General features: G+C 36.8%; 1 protein-coding gene across 2 annotated transcripts in view; it reads right to left on the reverse strand.

Moving 5' to 3' along the window:
• The window catches only part of STAG1 (STAG1 cohesin complex component), a 431,541-nt gene that overhangs the window by 73,563 nt on the left and 336,026 nt on the right, over positions 1 to 21,952 (reverse strand). For both annotated transcript variants that reach the window (XM_027091619.1, XM_027091620.1), the window contains 2 exons: positions 10,110 to 10,227; positions 832 to 935 (listed from right to left, as the gene is read on the reverse strand). In XM_027091619.1, the coding sequence (XP_026947420.1) occupies positions 832 to 935; positions 10,110 to 10,227 (222 nt within the window). The remainder of the gene's footprint in view (positions 1 to 831; positions 936 to 10,109; positions 10,228 to 21,952) is intronic.

The raw sequence follows: 21,952 nt of genomic DNA on the forward strand, positions 1-21,952 counted from the left end.
GAGGCAAACCTCATTTTTGTCTTATTTTAAGAAACTGCTACCAGCAAAAAGATTGCAACTCGCTGAAGGCTCAGATGACAGCATTTTTTTTTAGCAATAAACTAGTTTTAAATTAAGGTATGCACATTGTTTTTCTAGGCATAAGGCATTGCGCACTTAATAGACTACTGTACAGTGTAAACACAACTTTTTATGCATCAAGAAACCAAAAAATTCATGTGACTAGCTTTATTGCAATATTTGCTTTATTATAATGGTCTGGAACGGAACCTACAATATCTCCAAGATATGCCCATAAATGCTTCTCAATTTGTTGTTTTATCTCTGGCTAATTTCCAGAGCCCTGATATGGGTTTTGATAGTTTTTCCAGTTTTACACTTTTTTTTTTTTTGGCAGAGAGGAATTGCCTACCTTTTCACACTACCAGAGCCAGTCTTTCCATCACGATTATCTCAATTCATCTTAAATAGCAATAACACCCGCATTATTAGCCCCATACTACAGGTAAGGAAATTAGCAAAGAAAATAGTCAACTGTCCAAAGATTACATAGATGTTAAGTGGAAGAGCCTCCAAAACTAGGCAGTTTGCCTTCAGAGCCTTTCTGTACCTTTAACAAATATGAATGTGAAAATTCGTAAGATACTAGACTAGAAGCAGGCACAGGTGCTATAGGAGCATGGATGCAAAGAATCTATTTTGGTACCTGAGTAGACAGAATATAAGATGAACTACCACAGCATATATCATTTACAAAAAATATTCAAATACTTAAGACAGTTAATTACATTAAAAGCTTTCTTTTTTTTGTAGATTTCTAATATAACTTACTCTCTTGCCGGTACCCCTTCCCACTGGAGGATGTGCCTCAGCAGCTTGACGAATCGTACAAACCATTAGCTCTATAAGAGCACTCTCCTGACGGTCAGACATTGCTAAAGTGAAACAAAACACATTAGTATGAGTAGGTAGTTTTACAATAGCCATGTATCAAAACTGAGCACAATTATAAAAAACTGTAGTCTATTACTTAAAGACTAAAGTTCTATTCTTTGTCCTTTCCTTGTTTTAAGAATAATATGTGCTTGTCGTAAGTCAAACAAGAAAGAGATATACAAAGTAAAAAAGACAATAAACTCTGGTTTCTTCTAATACTTGGTCTCTTGTAATATACTTCTGAATTAGGCAATGCCAAAATTTTCCTTCTGTATCACTTCAAAGCTCATATATCTTTCTTTTACTTTTAGCAAAAAAAGAACATGCTATATCTTTTCAAAAAATTAATAGATTTTGAATATCTTTCAAGTCACATGACATGTACAAATAATTATGTTAAATAATTACAAGTTATTACATAATTTGTGTTCCACAATTTATTCAGCCTTCTCCTATTAACATGCAAATTTCCCCCAAATTTTTGTCACATTTACAAACAATGCAGTAATAAATATCATAAGTACACATGTATTTATGTAACTGATACTTTTATTTCTATAGAATAAATTTCAAGAGAGGGAGCAATGACTCAAAAGTTAAAATCTTGGTACTGACAAATCAAAAAGGTTACTTACTGCAATCCACACCTCCAACTGCAATGATGAGAATGTTTGGTTCCTCATATCCCTGCCAGCACTTGATGTTACAAGTCCCTTTAATGTTTGCCAATCCAATGATTGAAAATGTTATGTTATTTTGCTCCTGCCTAACTACTAAGTAGTGGAGTGTATTTTCTTGTTTATTAGTTTAAAATTTTTTGGAGATTTTTAATGTTTATTCTCTGCTAATTTTTCTATTGTTATTCACCTTTCTTGGATTCTTCTTTTTTTTACATTTATTTATTTATTTATTTTTGACTGCGTTGGGTCTTTGTTGCTGTGCGTGGGCTTTCTCTAGTTGCGGCAAGTGGGGGCTACTCTTCGTTGCAGTGCACAGGCTTCTCATTGCAGTGGCTTCTCTTGTTGCGGAGCACGGGCTCTAGGCGCACGGGCCTCAATAGTTGTGGCATGCAGGCTCAGTAGCTGTGGCTCATGGGCTCTAGAGCGCACGCTCAGTAGTTGTGGTGCATGGGCTCTAGAGCGCAGGCTCAGTAGTTGTGGTGCATGGGCTTAGTTGCTCCGTGGCATGTGGGATCTTAACGGACCAGGGATTGAACTAATGTCTCCTGCACTGGCAGGTGGATTCTTAACCACTGCATCACCAGGGAAGTCCCTAACTTTGTCTTAAATGATGCAAATATTTTCTCCCAGTTTGTTCTTTTGTTTTTAGACTCTTCATGGTATCTTTTGTCAGAAATTATTAACTTCTACAAAGTCATATCTGTATTTATTTTTTTATGGCTTTCAGATTTCTCTTTTCTTTCCAGTTTTTTTGAGAGATAACTGACATACAATACAATATAGGTTTAAGTTGTACAGCATAATGATTTAACTTATATATATCGTGACATGATTATCCCAGTAAGCTTAGTTAACATCTATCATCTCATACTGATTAAAAAAAAAGGCTTCTGGGTTTCTTGTATTGCTTTCAAAGATCTCCTTTCTCCTAGAGATTATAGAAATATATTTTCTTCTCTCTCTGTCTCCATCTGTTGCTTGCTTTTACATCTTTAATCTGTCTGAAATTTATTTCTGCCGATAGTATCAAGTATGGGTCTGTTTATTCCCACCAGATGAGCAGTCAATTATGCCTCTACCATTATTAAATAAAACCAGCTTTCCCTGGTTTATTTGAAATGTCACCTTTAAACATGTTTTAGATGCTTATATATACTTAGATCTATTTCTGGATTTTTTATTTAGTTTCACTAATCTATTTTTCTATTGCAAGGACACACTGTTTTGATTATAACAGCTTTATAATGTTATAATATACCTTAATGTGTAACTTAATTCAACTAATTTGAATATTTAGTTGAACAAATTTCCCTTATCTAGTCCTTTTCCTAAAAAATTTCTATAAAGCTAGTAGCAAACAATTAAATATTTTCTATGTGTAAGGCACGGTTATAAGTGATTTATATGTATTTATTTGTTTTATCCTCAAAACAATTCCAAGAGCTAGGAATTAATATCTTCACACTTTGAAGATTGGGAAAATGAGCCACGGAGAGGTTAAATAACTTTTCAAAGCACTCAGTAGTAGAGCCAAGATATGAACCCAGGTAGTCTGACTCCAAGGTCTATGCTCTTAAGCACTATGCTATACCACCTTTTTAAAATAAGCTTGAAATTCTACATTAACTTTTATTTTTTAATTTTATTAGAGTATAGTTGATTTGCAATGTTGTATTAGTTTCAGGTGTACAGCAAAGTGAATCTGTTATACATATACATATATGTACTCTTTTTCAGATTCTTTTCCCATATAGGCCATTACAGAGTACTGAGTAGAGTTCCCTGTGCTATATAGTAGGTCCTTGTTAGTTATCTATTTTATATATAGTAGAGTGTATATGTCAATCCCAGTCTTCCAATTTATCCCTCCCCCACCCACCCCACTGGTAACCATAAGTTTGTTTTCTATGTCTGTGACTCTTTTTCTGTTTTGTAGATAAGTTCATTTGTACCCTTTTTTTTAGATTCCACATATAAGCAATATCATATGATATTTGTCTTTCTCTGTCTGACTTACTTCACTCAGTCTATGTAATACCCTTTTTTTTAAAAATAAATTTATTTATTTTCTTTTTGGCTGCGTTAGGTCTTCGTTGCTGCACACAGGCTTTCTCTAGTTGCAGCAAGCGGGGGCTACTCTTAGTTGAGGTGTGTGGGCTTCTCGTTGCAGAGCATGGGCTCTGGGCACACAGGCTTCAGTAGCTGTGGCACGCAGGCTCAGTAGTTGTGGCTCACGGGCTCTAGAGAGCAGGCTTAGTAGTTGTGGTGCACGGACTTAGTTGCTCCACGGCATGTGGGATCTTCCTGGACCGGGGCTCAAATCCGTGTCACCTGCATTGGCAGGCGGATTCTTAACCACTGTGCCACCAGGGAAGTCCCAGTCTATATAAACTTTAAAATCATTTTGCTTAGTTCCTTCTCTCACCTCCCAGAACTCTCTCAAACCTACTGGAATTTGAACTGGTATTTTTAAGAAAATTATACATTACACTGGGAAGAACTGACATTTTAATAATCTTTTCAGCCAGGAACATGATATAGCTCTTCATTTATGATATCTTATTTGACATTATTTAATGAAACATTATGATTTTATTCACACTGATTCTGTACTTTTCTTGTTGAATTCATTCCTATGTATTTTTAAAGATACATTTTTGAGACTAATTTGAATAGTTTAATTTTATCTTTCTGTCTCCCTCTCTCCTTCCTCTCTGTTTTCTCTGTATACTTATTTATGTTAAAGACCAATTAAAAAAAAAAGACCAATAGATGTGGGGATTATAGAACTAGGCATAAATTAAAAGAAAAAAATATTAAGCTTTAGAAATTGAGAAGTTTGTACTGATTATTTCAAAATAAACTGGGACAACAGCAATGAAAAGGCAAACAAAGGCATAACATCTTATCCCTTATTCTGTACCAAAATCATCCTAAACAGGAATATATATGTACATCTTAATTCAATCATTTTTTGTTTCACATTTTAATTGTGATAGAAAAAGCACATGAACTTTAGCTTGTCTTAGGAAAACCACAAGAAACAGCTTCAGCTTTCCATTTATACTCCCTGATCCAATAAAACAATCAAGTTTCTATTTTATGATTCTAGAATTTCATATTTTTTTCAATTTGGCTGGGGATAGAGGAATGACAAGATTGTCTATGAACTAAATGCATTTTCTATTATTTATGAAAAAAAATCTAGTTCTATGGAAAGTGAGGAGAGAAAAACTTACCTAGTATAGAAACATTCCACTATTATATACTAAAATCCATACATTAGTGTTGAAGAAAAACTCAACCTTATACAGTGTCCAATGCCATCAATTTTATTAGTTTATAATTTGAAACCATCCATTCAGATATGGTAAACTCAAAACATTTGAAATTTAACTGAAATCTCTTTGGGGATAAAACAGCAAAATCAAATAATAAAATTGAAAACAAAGCAAGCTTTAAGCCACACACAAGAGCCAAACAGCCACAATGATAGAAAGGAAAGGGTGGCTGTTCGCACTATGAATTACCAAATACCTACACAACTTTCTAAGTCTGCAGAAACCTCTTTACACATCATCCCCATTTTCTCATTATTGATTTCAGTCTTATCACCCTGAACTCTGGATTTTCTCCTTAATATCACTGAAAAGAAACACTAAAAAGTCACCAACAACCTAAATCTTCACTTAAAGCTGATGGTCTTTGCATAGTCCTTTTTCTCCTCTGCAATACGTGATATTATTAACCATAGCTCTCTTGAACACCGTCTTTACTGGGCCTTCTATAGTGTACAATGAACTCTTACTATCCTTTTTATATAGCTTGCTCTCACTCTTTCTTGCTCTTCCTGCTTTTGTCCCCTTCCTATCCACAATCTTTAAAACTCACCATGGGCTTTTCTTTCTATAATCTATTTTTATCTTTTACATTTTTATCATATCCCATAGAAACCACTCCAAACCATGTTGACAAAAAGCATTTTTTTTAATACGAATTTGATCACATCCCTCCCCTGTTTAAAATCCTTCAGTGGCTCCCTATTACACTTAGAATGAACTAAATAAATCCACTTATGATTATGGACTTAAATGTTCTACATCATCAGGCCTCTGCCTCTATCTCATCTAGTGCCACTGGCCCACTGTGCTCAAGCTACTGCAGCTCCTGGAATATAACAATATCATTCATGCTTCAGATACTCTGCAATTGCTATTTCCTCTATCTAGGCAGCTCTTTTTTTGACACTTCCCCTGGCTAGCCCCCATATCCTTTAGATTCTTGGCTCACAGGTGGCCTCCTTAGAGAGATCTTCCTTTTGGGATTCAATCTAAAGATGGACCCCTTCTTACTGTTATTATCCATCACAGATACTTATTAACTTTTGAAATTATTCTGACCACTTAGTTTTGGTCTGCCTTCGTCACTTGAATGTAAGTTCCATATGGGCAGTGAGCTGACCTTGTTTAAGACTGCACCCTCAGTGCTTAGTATAACAGCACATAGAAGGTGGTCAATAAATATTTTAAAATTATGAGTGAATTAATGATTCCCTACTTGAAGAATTCCACTTATATACATTACTTCACCCATCAACTGGATCACAGAATTCTAGCATTAGAAATGATCACAGGGCTTCCCTGGTGGCACAGTGGTTAAGAATCTGCCTGCCAATGCAGGGGACACGGGTTCGAACCCTGGTCCGGGAAGATCCCACACGCTGCACAGCAACTAAGCCCATGTGCCACAACTACTGAGCCTGCATTCTAGAGCCCGCGTGCCACAACTACCGAAGCCCACGTGCCTAGAGCCCGTGCTTCGCAACAAAGAGAAGCCACCGCAATGAGAAGCCTGTGCACTGCAATGATGAGTAGCCCCCGCTCGCCGCAACTAGAGAAAGCCCATGCGCAGAAACGAAAACCCAACACAGCCAAAGATAAATAAATAAAAATAAATATATTTAACAAAAAAGAAATCATTAGCTTTCATTGCAAGCTATCAAATGTTTCAAAAACTGTTTAAAAAAAAAAAGAAATGATCACATAAGTTTATCTAATCAAAGAGCCTTCTTTATAAATGAAGAAGCTAAGACCCAGAGAAGTTAAATGACTCAGTTACGGCCCTGTTTTTGCCTGATTATTTGTTACCCAGACCTTCACATTACACTAAAAATTTATCCAGCAATTTGATTTTGCTGCAGAATACACATACACCCCCAAAAAACCCTGTCCCTTAAAAACATTGCAAGGCAGTCTTACAGCAGCTGTGATTTATTATTATTTTTCTTTTCCATCATGGTTTATTACAGGATATTGAATATAGTTCCCTGTGCTACACAATGGGACCTTGTTGTTTATCCATTCTAATATATAATAGTTTGCATCTGCTAGTCCCAAACTCCCAATCCAACTCCCTCCCCCGACCAGCAACCACAAGTCTATTCTCTGTGTCTGTGACTCCACTTCTGTTTTGTAGATAAGTTCATGTGTGTCATATTTTAGATTCCACATATAATATCATATGGTATTTGTTTTTCTCTTTCTGACTTACTTCACTTAGTATAATAATCTTTAGGTCCATCCATGTAGCTGCGAATGGAATTAAGTCATTCTTTTTTATGGCTGAGTGGTACACTGTATATATGTACCACATCTTTTTTATCCATTCATCTGTTGATGGACATTTAGGTTGTTTCCATGTCTTGGCTACTGTAAATAGTGCTGCTGTGAAACAGGGGTGCATGTATCTTTTCGAGTGATAGTTTTGTTCTGATATATAGCAGTTGTAATTTAAATTGCTATTGGTAGTCTTTGACAATGTGTCTATTTTCCCAAATTTTAGTCCTATATTTGCAACTGCTAACTAGACTTTCATCCACTGGAATATCTATCACACTTCACTTATGTAAAGTATAACTAAATTTCTAATTAGTCTTAAGGAAATAAGTAAATCACTAATGGCATTTTGTTATCATAAAATATAGCAAAATAGTAGCTCAGAATATTGATTTGGATACCATTCCATACCAGAGCTTATATGTGGCACAGCAAACATATGGACAAATGTATGAAAAAAGTTGAATCATGATTTCAAAACGGTCCTGGACTTGTTACACATAAATTCTCCAGCCTTGCCTTCCCAGATTCAATCATACCCTAAAACTGTGGTTGACTTAAAATTTTTTCCCCATTTTACAACTCACTTTTCTAGCTAAAATCAAACCAACCAAACCAAGCCAAACCAAACGAAACCAAACCTAACCAATCTCTTGACTGAAAGTTAAACCCAATGTCAACTAAACTTAAATCACAAAGAAAACCTAATAATACATAGTTATTTTAAGAAGGTAGATCCAGGGCTTCCCTGGTGGCGCAGTGGTTGAGAGTCTGCCTGCCAATGCAGGGGACACGGGTTCGTGCCCCGGTCCGGGAAGATCCCACATGCCACGGAGTGGCTGGGCCCGTGAGCCATGGCTGCTGAGCCTGCGCGTCCGGAGCCTGTGTTCCGCAATGGGCAAGGCCACAACAGTGAGAGGCTCGCGTACGGCAAAAAAAAAAAAAAAGAAGGAAGGTAGATCCATCTAGAACACCTTGATGACTGACAGAGTAATTACTATTTTCTGACTGACACATCTTATTTAAATGAGAGTAAAAAGTTAACAATACCAAATCATAGCACCTTGGCTCTTCTTCCCGTAATTTATTATGTCCCCTGCTTCCCTTCTCCTTGGATATAACCTTATAGAGCATACTTGACAAAAAGAAAAATGGCCTGGGATCATAAATAAGAAGCTCTAGCCTACTCTGATAATTTGCTGATTCTATGGCCACAAGCAAGGAAGGAAAATGGATGAAATGTACTATTAAATACAATGCCAAGCGCTTTGCTCAAGTGTTGACTGGGCTGTAGTGATTAGAAAGGAAATTGATTTTACTAGATAAAATATTAAGATTAGTTAGAAATAGATTTATGAGGTCAGGGAACTTAGCAGGAACATGTATGAGCAAAATAAAGACAATGTAGAATGTATGTTCATGTTCCTCTGATCACTTCAAAAGTGAAAGGAATCCAGAGTACAGGTGAGAGTTTGACCTAGTGAGCAGAAGGTCCTGTCAACTTAATAATAGACCTGTCTTCTTACCAAAGATATGGAGGGAAAAAAACACATGCAAATATAGTAGATAATAATCAGAGGTGGGGTCAAATATACTATAATAAATTCTACCTTGAAAGAAGGTCTGGGAAATTTTGGGGAAGGATTTGTGTTACAGATTAAGAATGAGGGGAAAAAAAAAAAGAATGAGGTTGTGAGGCAAATATCTTGAATTTAAAAGCAGCAATTTCAGCCAGTTTACTGGAGTGTATTTGGGTACGATGCATAGCTATTGTTTTTCTCACTGAATTTGGTCAAAGCCAGAGCAGATAATACCAATTAGCATCAGTGCTTGGAAAGAACACTGGGGGATGGTCATTAAACTGTTTAGGTAATCTACTGCAGGTGATGGCTCATTCCGCTCTTATATCCCAGAGGGTTGAACTACATAGAAAAGCAGGGGAAACAGAATAGGGAATCAATAGTATACTATTTTATTTAATCCTCACAACAACTATATAAGGTAAATAAGAAAAAGAATCCTTATATTATAAAGAAAAGGAAGCTAAGGAGCAGAAAAAATGAGGACATAAGTCACAAAGGACAGAGTTAGAAATCTGAATCTGTTTCTTTTGATTCTAAAGTCCATGTTTAGTTCATTACAAGCCTCACTTACATCAAGGTATCATCTACATTTTAGGACTCTGTATGGATTAAATAGTAGTTCTTTAAACTGCTGTTGTGGGCTAGATTGAAAAACAAGCTATACAGAGGAAAAAGCATTGCTAGTTTTAAGGAGCTAATATTCATATAATCTTTTAGAATATAAATGCTTTATTAAGTATCCATTTTGCTGTTCATGTTATTACACAAAGTGTAATGTAAGATGCATACTTCAGAAATTATCAATATAGTAATTATTTCTCCCTATTTCTTGAATAGCTAGGTAAGTGACTTTATTTTTGATTTCTTTATTTTAATTTTTAAAAAGATATAACAAAAGAGGGGATGATTATGGTCTAATTAAATCATTGTATGTGAAAGGTTAAGTACACATACATAGCAAAAAGATTCTGCATGTGCCTTTTTTTTTTTTACATTAAGTGTGTCAGTACTTTGTGTCTCAAATCAGCATAAAGAAAACTTTTTTGAATGCTACATAACATTTACAGGATTTTAAAAACTTGTGTGGCATGAATGGTAGTAGTCCTAATACAGAAAGATGTTATACACTATTGAGACATCCTTGCTTGTTATAGGAAACAAACTGTTCTCTTTGCAAAAAAAGACACACAGTACGCCTGCATATACTCATTTGTAAGAAGTGATCTATACAGGGTGGTATGATAATTAATGCAAACCCAAAACAATATGTAAATCAACTTATCGAAATACTATACCTTCCTCTCCTTGAACAGGTTCTTCTAATAACAATTCTGTCATACATTCCCAGTCTTTCAATAGTTCTTGAGAGCTCTCCCACAAACTGTCCACCAAGTAGGCAGCATGTTCGTGTAACTAAAAATAACAAATCAAATGTGATTGAAGAACATTTAATGAAGAAACTAGTAATAATATATTGAGTTGTTAAGCCATTTTCTTCATAATTAAAACTGCTTGGTCACAATGTTTCCAAGAGCCACTCAGAGAACTATGTATATATATATACATACATACATACATACAAACACATTTGCATTCCACTGTTGATAATGGGGATGCAACATATAGACTTAATCATTTAAAAACAGTAGTAAGGTTAAGAATCTCCTAGTTCAATGAAATCATATATTGATGAAGAAACTGAGAGTACAACTAGTTAACAATTTTCCTGAAGTTATAAGCTGGATTTAGGGTACTTTTCATTATTCTTTATTTGTCTTTCTCTACAACGATTTTTTTTTTTTAAGAAAATGAATTACTTTCTCTCAGAATTCCATTTGACACTTTGGTACCAGCCTTACTTACTTTTTATCTCTGTTATTTGGTTAAGGTCAAAATGTACGTTACTCCATCTCTCTGTTTTTCCACTCTCATTTCCACTTAACAAATTCCCCATCTCACCTCACCTCCACTTTTTGCTGCTCATTACTCTTGACAATTTTCTTTGGAACCCATGTTCCCACAATAAACAACACTCTCAAGTTCCTCAACAAACATTTCAGATGGAACGCTTTACCATCTGTCAGTCATTGAACTGTGAAGAATATTAATTACTTTAGTAAAGTTCTTTAGAAAAGGTAAGTAGAAGTGTTGGCCATGTTCTGGTTTCTGCTACTTACAATTAACTTCTCTACCCTTGCATAAAATTTCTACCACCTCTGAGTCTCATGACAACCAGCTAAACCACTTTCAAACTTTACATTGCAACCCGTTCACTGGCTGTTAAAATAATTTAATGTATTGAGACCAAAGTTTCAAAGAAATGAAATGGAGAGGATATGTATAGAAGATATAATCCACCAAAAATATAATTGTGAACTTTTTTATACCTATTCTAAAAATGAGTGTATAACACACAGAATGTTAAGTACTATTTCATATTTCAGTTATATGTTCTTGTATTTGTGAGAGAAAATGGTTTTTGTATCATGAGGAGTGGCCTGAAAATGTGTGAAAGTCACCTTGGTAGACCTACTGATTATCTACTGATATCTTAGCACATTTGGCACGTGAGTTGCTTTTCTTCCTCATTCCTAATTCTACCATTATTCTTAACTTCTATGAAAATTTTGATGATCTATTTAAAGCTCTGCCTCATTTGACCTCTTGAATTCTATACTTCATTTCCACTGTATTTCAAATCTCACATTCTGGCTTCTGAAATGCCTCAGGAAAACTACGTACACACGCGTACACACACAACACCCCACAGTTTCCCAATGTTTTTTGTCAAAGCCAGAGTAGATAATATTGATTAGCATCTCTGCTTAAGGAAGCAGATGGACAAACGTTTGCAGCCAGGTCTACTCAAACTTTCTAAACCACACATCCTAGGAAAATATCCCTAGACCATAAGTAACATCATTCCAACAGTGACAGGCACAAGTAGTGCACAACCTGGTGTCAAAAATGAAAATTAACAGCAGAAAACAGAAAAACCAATAGTTTCAAAAAAATAGGCTATTAAGCCTATGCTGAAATGGAGTTATTATTTAGTGGGTACAGAGTTTCAATGTAGGAAAACTTTGAAAAAGTTCTGGAGATCAATGGCAGTGACAGCTGCACATCCATGTGAATGTACTTAATGCCAATGAAGAGTACACTTAATAATAGTTAAAATGGTAAATTCTGTTATTTCACCAAAAATTAAAAAAAAACTATACTGAATAAACTTGCTTTTATGCCTGATATACTTAAATATGTCTGTAGAATAGGTATAAAAAAGTTCACAATAATATTTTTGGTGGATTATACCTTCTATACATATCCTCTCTGTCCCTCTTAATGCTTTTGGTCCTCAATTCTGGTTTATCTTATATGATATTGTCCTTTCAGCTTTTTGTAAGCCTTTGTTAACTACATCCAGCATTTATCCAGTTTGTTTACTTCCTGTGTTAAATTTTTGATTAAGGTGTGTTTGTAAACATTTTAATTTCTTTATTTCAACCCTAAATGACAATCTGCTTTTTTAATAAAGCATGTTAGTCTCTTTACATTTATTGAGATTACAGATGTTGGCATCTGCTTCCCTGTGCTTTCCTGATGACATTTTCTTTTTTTTTTAAGCTGTGCTTCCTGCAGAGTTTTATTTTCTAACTTATATTTTCTCCATCACCAAGATCACCAAAAATAATTTTCAGACATCTGCCTTAAGCTTCACAGCCATATTATTTAGGCTTAGTTCTAATTTTTTTCAGATTTATTTGCTCACCAATATTTCTTATATTCCTTATTTTCCTTTTATTGCATGCAGTTTTCATTTTGCTAGAAAACACCCTCAAGTAATACCCTGCATATAGGGTACATAGGTAGTAAACATTTTAATTGCCTTTCCTTTGATTAGTTCCTCTCCTCCATTCTCTCTGTTTTCTTTACAGAGTTTCTACTAGATAATATAATAAACTTTCTTAATCTGTACTCCTTGTCTCTTAATTTCTCTCTCATACTTTTTTTTTTTTTTTTTTTTTTTTTTTGCGGTACGCGGGCCTCTCACTGCTGGGGCCCCTCCCGTCGCAGAGCACAGGCTCCGGACGCGCAGGCTCAGCGGCCATGGCCCACGGGCCCAGCCACTCTGTGGCATGCAGGGCATGCGGGATCCTCCCGGACCGGGGCACAAACCTCTGTCCCCTGCATCGGCAGGTGGACTCCCAACCACTGCACCACCAGGGAAGCCCTCTCTCTCATACTTTTCATTTCTTTCCTCTTTTGCACTACTTCCTGCAAAATTCCCAATCTTTGGTTATGTCTATTCGTGTCATTTAATAATCCACCTCTCACCTACATTTTGGAATTCATGTTTTTAATTTCTAAGAAGTCTCTTCCTCTTTCATAATTGCTTCTTCTTATATTTGGGGGCATTAATCAAAAATTTTCATCAGGGGCTTCCCTGGTGGCGCAGTAGTTAAGAATCTGCCTGCCAATGCAGGGGACACGGGTTCAAGCCCTGGTCTAGGAAGATCCCACATGCCGCAGAGCAACTAAGCCCACGCACCACAACTACTGAGCCTACGTTCTAGAGCAGCGAGCCACAACTACTTAGTCTGCGTGACACAACTACTCAAGCCTGTGCGCCTAGAGCCTGTGCTCCACAATGAGAAGCCCATGCACCGCAATGAAGAGTAGGCCCTGCTCGCTGCAACTAGAGAAAGCCTGCACGCAGCAACGAACACCCAACTCAGCCAAAAATAGTAAATAAATAAAAAACAGATACCTAAAATACCTAAAATTAAAAAAAAAAAAATCATCAGTATGTTGGCCTTGCGCTTCTTTTTCATGATATTGATTTTTTTCAAGTTTCAGTGTTTCTTGGTTGCCAGTACATATATATTAATGAGTCCAGACTCAAGAATACTGGTAGCTAGAATCCTTTTCTTGAATCTGGTTGCAATGTCCTGGCTTCCTTGGTTGTGTAGGAAAGTGGAAAAAGGGGATCTATAATCAGGTAGGCTTTTCCTCTAATTGTAGGTATGCACTTTGCATTTTGAATGCAGAAGTTCCCTCTCCCTACTGATGGCCATACATATCTGGGGTAGTTATTCACTACTTTGCTTCTCAGACCAGTGTCCACATCCCAAATGCCTGGACCAGCATTTCTGAAAAGAGGAATAAGCTCCTCTAAAGGGCAGACACTTAATTACTACTGACAGCTTACTCCTTTCACCAGCCTCTGTTGCTCTGATCTTTAATGTATTAGATTTCTACCAGAAAATCTCGAAAAAATTTTCCCTCTTTTCGTCTCCTGTGGGGGTATGGGTTACTTAACTGGAATTCACAGTCATTTACTTTACAGTTTCCACAAATTCTTCACTGTCCTGGTCAACTGGTGATATCTCATTCATTTTGACTTTTTTATCATGAGGTTTTCAGTTGTATGAGTTGCTGGCACAATTCAAGGCTTTAAGTTGTATAATTTCACTAGCATTGGCATTTTTAAGAATGACTTTTCTATGCCTTAAATCAAGGCATATTAAAATTTAACTCAAGAATGTTTTCATTGTTCTAGAAATTTTTTTTGTTTATATTCTCAATATAGATGCTAACTTCTTTGAGCATTACCTCTTCCTGACTGTAAGGCGGTGGCTTAATAGAATGCTTTCTGTTAACACTAATAACCACTTGCTTCAAACTCAATGTGTATACCAGCAGGACATGATAATGTGTTGGCCTATTTTCTGATTAAGAGTTTCAAATTCACCAGTATGAGTGACAACAATCAGTATAACACGCTCTGTCAGGAACTGGCTTGATATAATATTTATGAGACAGTCTTCCTGTCTTGGGGCATGTGTGATGGCCACATAACTTGCTACTCTCAAATCTCTACAAGAAAAGATCGATGTCTGAGAAAAAAAATTTTTAACGTGGCCAATAGGGTAAAAGGTTACAATCGCCTTTCAGACATTTCATACCAAGGACCTTCTATTGGTAGCAAAAGGTGAAGCTATAAGAAGGAAGGCCTTGAAGCATTCTTGATGGCTATAAAAAAAAAACCTGGGATTCAAAAGGATCTGGAGGGCTTCCTTGGTGGCACAGTGGCTAAGAATCCACCTGCCAAGCTCTTTGGTGGGGCTAATGGTGGACCTTGGGAGGGCTCACGCCAAAGAGTACTTCTCAGAATTTCTGCTGCCGGTTCTTTGTCCACATGGTGAGCCACAGCTGCCCCCTGCCTCTGCAGGAGATGTTCCAACACTAGCCACCCAGTTTCCAGATATATGCAGATCAATGTACTGACTCAGCGTGACCTCCTGGCACATCCCCCTGGGGGTCTGTGCCATTGGTCAGCACTTTGCTCTGAAGGAGGTGGGCTCACCATCAGTCTAGGTGTGTGTAGTGGAAATCAGGACAACCATCCTGCCACAGGTACATGTACCTGCCACAGGTACATGCCAGGTACATGTGGCTGACAGGGCCTTGGTGCTCCGGCCGGGTGTCAGGCCTGAGTCTCTGAGGTGGGAGAGCCAAGTTCAGGACACTGGACCACCGGAGACCTCCCGGCCCCTTGTAATATCAATCGGCAAGAGCTCTCCAAGAGATTTCCGTCTCAACGTGAAGACCCAACTCCACTCAAGGACCAGCAAGCTCCAGTGCTGGACACCCCATGCCAAACAACTAGCAAGAAAGGAACACAACACCATCCATTAGCAGAGAAGCTGCCTAAAGTCATAATAAGTTCAGATACCCAAAAACACACCAAGGGACGTGGTCTTGCCCACCAGAAAGACAAGATCCAGCCTCATCCACTAGAACACAGGCACTACTCCCCTCCACCAGGAAACCTACACAACCCACTGAACCAACCTTACCCACTGGGGGCAGACACCAAAAACAACAGGAATTATCAACATGCAGCCTGTGAAAAGGAGACCCCAAACACAGTAAGTTAAGTAAAATGAGAAAGAAATACGCAGCAGATGAAGGAGCAAAGTAAAAACCAACCAGTCCAAAAAAATGAAGAGGAAACAGGCAGCCTACCTGAAAAAGAATTCAGAGTAATGATAGTAAAGATTATCCAAAATCTTGGAAATAGAATGGAGAAAATACAAGAAACGTTTAACAAGGACCTAGAAGAACTAAAGAGCAAACAAACAATGATGAGTAACAAAATAAATGAAATTAAAAATTCTCAAGAAGGAATCAACAGCAGAATAACTGAGGCAGAAGAACGGATAAGTGACCTGGAAGATAAAATAGTGGAAATAACTAATGCAGAGCAGAATAAAGAAAAAAGAATGAAAAGAACTAAGGACAGTCTCAGAGACCTTTGGGACAACATTAAACGCACCAATATTCGAATTACACGGGTCCCAGAAGAAGAAGAGAAAAACAAAGGGACTGAGAAAATATTTGAAGAGATTATACTGGAAAAATTCCCTAAGATGGGAATGGAAATAGTTAATCAAGTCCAGGAAGCACAGAGAGTCCCATACAGGATAAATTTAAGGAGGAACACGCCAAGACACATATATATCAAACTGTCAAAAATTAAATACAAAGAAAAAATATTAAAAGCAGCAAGGGAAAAGCAACACATAACATACAAGGGAATCCCCATAAGGTTAACAGCTGATCTTTCAGCAGAAACTCTGCAAGCCAGAAGGGAGTGGGAGGACATATTTAAAATGATGAAAGGGAAAAACCTACAACTGAGATTATTCTACCCAGCAAGGATCTCATTCACATTCGACTGAGAAATTAACACCTTTACAGACAAGCAAACGCTATGAGAATTCAGAACCACAAAACCAGCTTTACAACAAATGCTAAAGGAACTTCTCTAGGCAGGAAACACAAGAGAGGGAAAAGACCTACAATAACAACCCAAAATAATTTAAAAAATGGTAATAGGAACACACATATCAATAATGACCTTAAATGTAAATGGATTAAACGCTCCCATCAAAAGACACAGACTGGGGCTTCCCTGGTGGCGCAGTGGTTGAGAGTCCGCCTGCCGAGGCAGGGGACACGGGTTCGTGCCCTGGTCCGGGAGGATCCCACATGCCGCAGAGCGACTGGGCCTGAGAGCCATGGCCGCTGAGTCTGTGCATTTGGAGCCTGTGCTCCACAACGGGAGGGGCCACAACAGTGAGAGGCCAGTGTACCGCAAAAAAAAAAAAAAAAAGGACACAGACTGGCTGAATGGATATAAAAACAAGACCGGTATATATGCTGTCTACAAGAGACCCACTTCAGACCTAGGGACACATACAAACTAAAAGTGAGGGCATGGAAAAAGATATTCCATGCAAATGGAAATCAAAAGAAAGCTGGAGTAGCAATTCTCATATGAGACAAAATAAGACTTTAAAATAAAGACTATTACAAGAGACAAAGGACAGTACATAATGATCAAGGGATCAATCCAAGATAAAGATATAACAATTATAAATATTTATGCACCCAACATAGGAGTACCTCAATACATAAGGCAAATGCTAACAGCCATAAAAGGGGAAATCGACAGTAACACAATAATAATAGGGGAGTTTAACACCCCACTTTCACCAATGGACAGATCACCCAAAATGAAAATAAATAAGGAAATACAAGCTATAAATAACACATTAAACAAGATGGATTTGTTATTTACAGGACATTCCATCCAAAAACAACCTAATACACTTTCTTCTCAAGTGCTCATGGAACATTCTCCAGGATATACCATATTTGGGATCACAAATCAAGCCTTGGTAAATTTAAGAAAATTGAAATCGTATCAAGTATCTTTGCCAACCGCTTTGCTATGAGACCAGATATCAATTACAGGAAAAAAACAGTAAAAAGTACAAACACAAGAAGGCTAAACAATATGCTACTAAATAACCAAGAGATCACTGAAGAAATCAAAGAGGAAATCAAAATACACCTATAAACAAATGCAGCAAAAGCAGTTCTAAGAGGGAGGTTTATAGCAATACAATCTCACCTCAGGAAACAAGAAGAATCTCAAGTAAAGAACCTAACTTTAAACCTAAAACAATTAGAGAAAGAAGAACAAAAAAACCCCCAAAGTTTGCAGAAGGAAAGAAATAAAGATCACATCAGAAATAAATGAAAAAGAAATGAAGGAAACAATAGCAAAGATAAATAAAACTAAAAGCTGGTTCTTTGAGAAGGTAAACAAAATAGATAAACCATTAGCCAGACTCATCAAGAAAAAATTGGAGAAGACCTAAATCCACAGAATTAGAAATGTAAAAGGAGAAGTAACAAACGACACTGCAGAAGTACACAGGTTCATGAGAGATTACTACAAGCAACTATATGCCAATAGAATGGACAACCTGGAAGAAATGGACAAATTCTGAGAAAAGTACAACCTTCTGAGACTGAACCAGGAAGAAATAGAAAATATAAACAGACCAATCACAAGCACTGAAATTGAAACTCTGATTAAAAATATTCCAACAAACGAAAGCCCAGGACCAGATGGCTTCACAGGTGAATTCTATCAAACATTTAGAGAAGAGCTAACACCTATCCTTCTCAAACTCTTCCAAAATATAGCAGAGGGAGGAACACTCCCAAACTTATTCTATGAAGCCACCGTCACCCTGATACCAAAACCAGACAAAGATGGCACAAAAAAAGAAAACTACAGACCAATATCACTGATGAACATAGATGCAAAAAGCCTCAACAAAATACTAGTAAACATATTCCAACAGCACATTAAAAGGATCATACACCATGATCAAGTGGGGTTTATTCCAGGAATGCAAGAATTCTTCAATATAGGCAAATCAATCAATGTGATACACCGTATTAACAAAGTGAAGGATAAAAACCATATGATAATATCAATAGATGCAGAAAAAGCTTTCGATAAAATTCAACAGCCATTTATGATAAAAACTCTCTAGAAAGTAGGCAGAGAGGGAACTTATCTCCACATAATAAAGGCCATATATGACAAACCCACAGCCAACATTGTTCTCAATGGTGAAAAACTGAAACCATTTCCACTAAGATCGGGAACAAGACAAGGCTGCACACTCTCACCACTATTATTCAACATAGTTTTGGAAGTTTTAACCACAGCAATCAGAGAAGAAAAAGATATAAAAGGAACCCAAATCAGAAAAGAAAAGTAAAACTGTCACTGTTTGCAGATAACATGATACTACACATAGAGAATCCTAAAGATGCTACCAGAAAACTACTAGAGCTAATCAATGAATTTGGTAAAGTAGCAGGATACAAAATTAATGCACAGAAGTCTCTTCCATTCCTATACAATAATGATGAAAAATCTGAAAGAGAAATTAAGGAACTGCTCAAAAAGAATAAAATACTTAGGAATAAATCTAGCTAAGGAGACAAAAGACCTGTTTGTAGAAAACTGTAAGACACTGATGGAAGAAATTAAAGATGATACAAATAGATGGAGAGATACACCATGGTCTTGGATTGGAAGAATCAACACGGTGCAAATGACTATACTACCGAAAGCAATCTACAGATTCAATGCAATTCCTAATCAAACTATCAATGGCATTTTTGAACAGGACTGGATAAAAAATTTCACAATTTATATGGAAACACAAAAGACCCCAAATAGCCAAAGCAATCTTCAGAAAGAAAAATGGAGCTAGAGGAATCAGCCTCCCTGACTTCAGACTATACTACAAAGCTACAGTTATCAAGACAGTATGGTATTGGCACAAAAACAGAAATATAGATCAATGGAACAGGATAGAAAGCCCAGAGATAAACCCATGCACATATGGTCATCTTCTCTTTGATAATGGAGGCAACAATATACAATGGAGAAAAGACAGCCTGTTCAATAAGTGGTGCTGGGAAACTGGACAGTTACATGTAAAAGAATGCAATTAGAATACTCCCTAACACCATACACAAAAATAAACTCAAAATGGATTAAACACCTAAATGTAAGTCCAGAAACTATAAAACTCTTAGAGGAAAACATAGGCAGAACACTCTATGACATAAATCACAGCAAGATCCTTTTTGACCCACCTCCTAGAAAAATGGAAATAAAAACAAAAATAAGCAAATGGCACCTAATGAAACTTCAAAGCTTTTGCACAGAAAAGGAAACCATAAACAAGAGCAAAAGACAACCCTCAGAATGGGAGAAAATATTTGCAAATGAAGCAACTGACAAAGGATTAATCTCCAAAATTTACAAGCAGCTCATGCAGCTCAATAACAAAAAAACAAACAACCCAATCCAAAAATGGGCAGAAGACCTAAATAGACATTTCTCTAAAGAAGATATACAGACTGCCAACAAACACATGAAAGAATGCTCAACATCATTAATCATTAGAGAAATGAAAATCAAAACTACAGTGAGATATCATCTCACACCAGTCAGAATGGCCATCATCAAAAAATCTAGAAACAATAAATGCTGGAGAGGGTGTGGAGAAAAGGGAACACTCTTGCACTGCTGGTGGGAATGTGAATTGGTACAGCCACTATGGACAACAGTATGGAGGTTCCTTAAAAAACTACAAATAGAACTACCATATGACCCAGCAATTCCACTACTGGGCATATACCCTGAGAAAACCATAACTTGAAAAGAGTCATGTACCACATTGTTCACTGCAGCACTATTTACCATAGCCAGGACATGGAAGCAACCTAAGTGTCCATTGACAGATGAATGTATAAAGAAGATGTTGCCCATATATACAATCAAATATTACTCAGCCATAAAAAGGAAATGAAATTGCGTTATTTGTAGTGAGGTGGATGGACTCAGAGTCTGTCATACAGAGTAAAATAAGTCAGAAAGAGAAAAACAAATACCATATGCTAACACACACACACACACACACACACACACACACATATATGGAATTAAAAAAAAAAAGGGTCTGAAGAACCTAGGGGCAGGACAGGAATAAAGATGGAGACGCAGAGAATAGACTTGAGGACACGGGGTGGGGAAACAGTAAGCTGGGACGAAGTGAGAGAGTGGCATGGACATATATACAATACCAAATGTAAAACAGATAGTTAGTGGGAAGCAGCTGCATAGCACAGGGAGATCAGCTCCATGCTTTGTGACCACCTAGAGGTGTGTGATAGGGAAGGTGGGAGGGAGATGCAAGAGGGAGGGGATATGGGGATATATGTATATTTATAGCTGATTCACTTTGTTATACAGCAGAAACGAACACAACATTGTAAAGCAATTATACCCCAATAAAGATGCTAAAAAAAAAAAGAATCCGCCTTCCCATGCAGGCGACACGGGTTCGAGACCTGGTTTGGGAAGCTCCCACATGCCACGGTGCAACTAAGCCCGTGCGCCACAACTACTGAAGACCTTGTGCCTGGAGCCCGTGCTCCGCGACAAGAGAAGCCCCTGCTCAATGCAACTAGAGAAAGCCTGCGGCAGCAACGAAGACACAATGCAGCCATAAAGAAACAAATAAATAAAATAAATTTATTTTAAAAAAAAAGGATCTGGAACCCTAACAACAACACGAAAGTTTACTTTCTAAACGCAGTTTTTCGTAACATAATTTCATAAAAGCAGCATGAAAATCAGGCATTTGCAAGCATTCTTTGTACTCCTTGGGAATTGATGAACAAAAAAGGTAGCTCATTAATGGAGAAAGAGTCATTGTACAGCAAATAGATAATTAGAATTATATTAAAATTTATGTATAAATTATATAACATAAATTAAAATTATATTTATTGTGTAGGTGAACTTTACCTTGCTATATCTAAGTATAATTTATTTTATAGGGTGTCCTCTAATCCCGTATATAACAAACTAATCTCATTTTCCTGACTTTATTTACAATTTTCTGGGTGTGTTACCATTTATCTCTAATTGGCTTCAAGGTTGCTCATAAATATTTTACCTCATGTTTTTTCTGCCCTGCTCACTTCTCTGTCGAATAGTTAAATACACTAAAGGAGTTCACTGTATAATGGAATCTTATATTTATTCCTTTTATGGAAAATCATTTACAGTGCAAATAACCATTCCAAATTATTAAGCCTAAAATTTCTAAATACTGTTATATTGGCTTTTATTCTCTGCAGAAGCAGAGCCAGTTATTGGTGAAGCTTGAAGAACATATTAAAA

Source organism: Aethalodelphis obliquidens, unplaced genomic scaffold (genome assembly GCF_003676395.1).
Source record: "Aethalodelphis obliquidens isolate GAN/ISIS:26980383/991018 unplaced genomic scaffold, ASM367639v1 scaffold72, whole genome shotgun sequence".
Classification (NCBI taxonomy): Eukaryota; Metazoa; Chordata; class Mammalia; order Artiodactyla; family Delphinidae; genus Aethalodelphis; species Aethalodelphis obliquidens.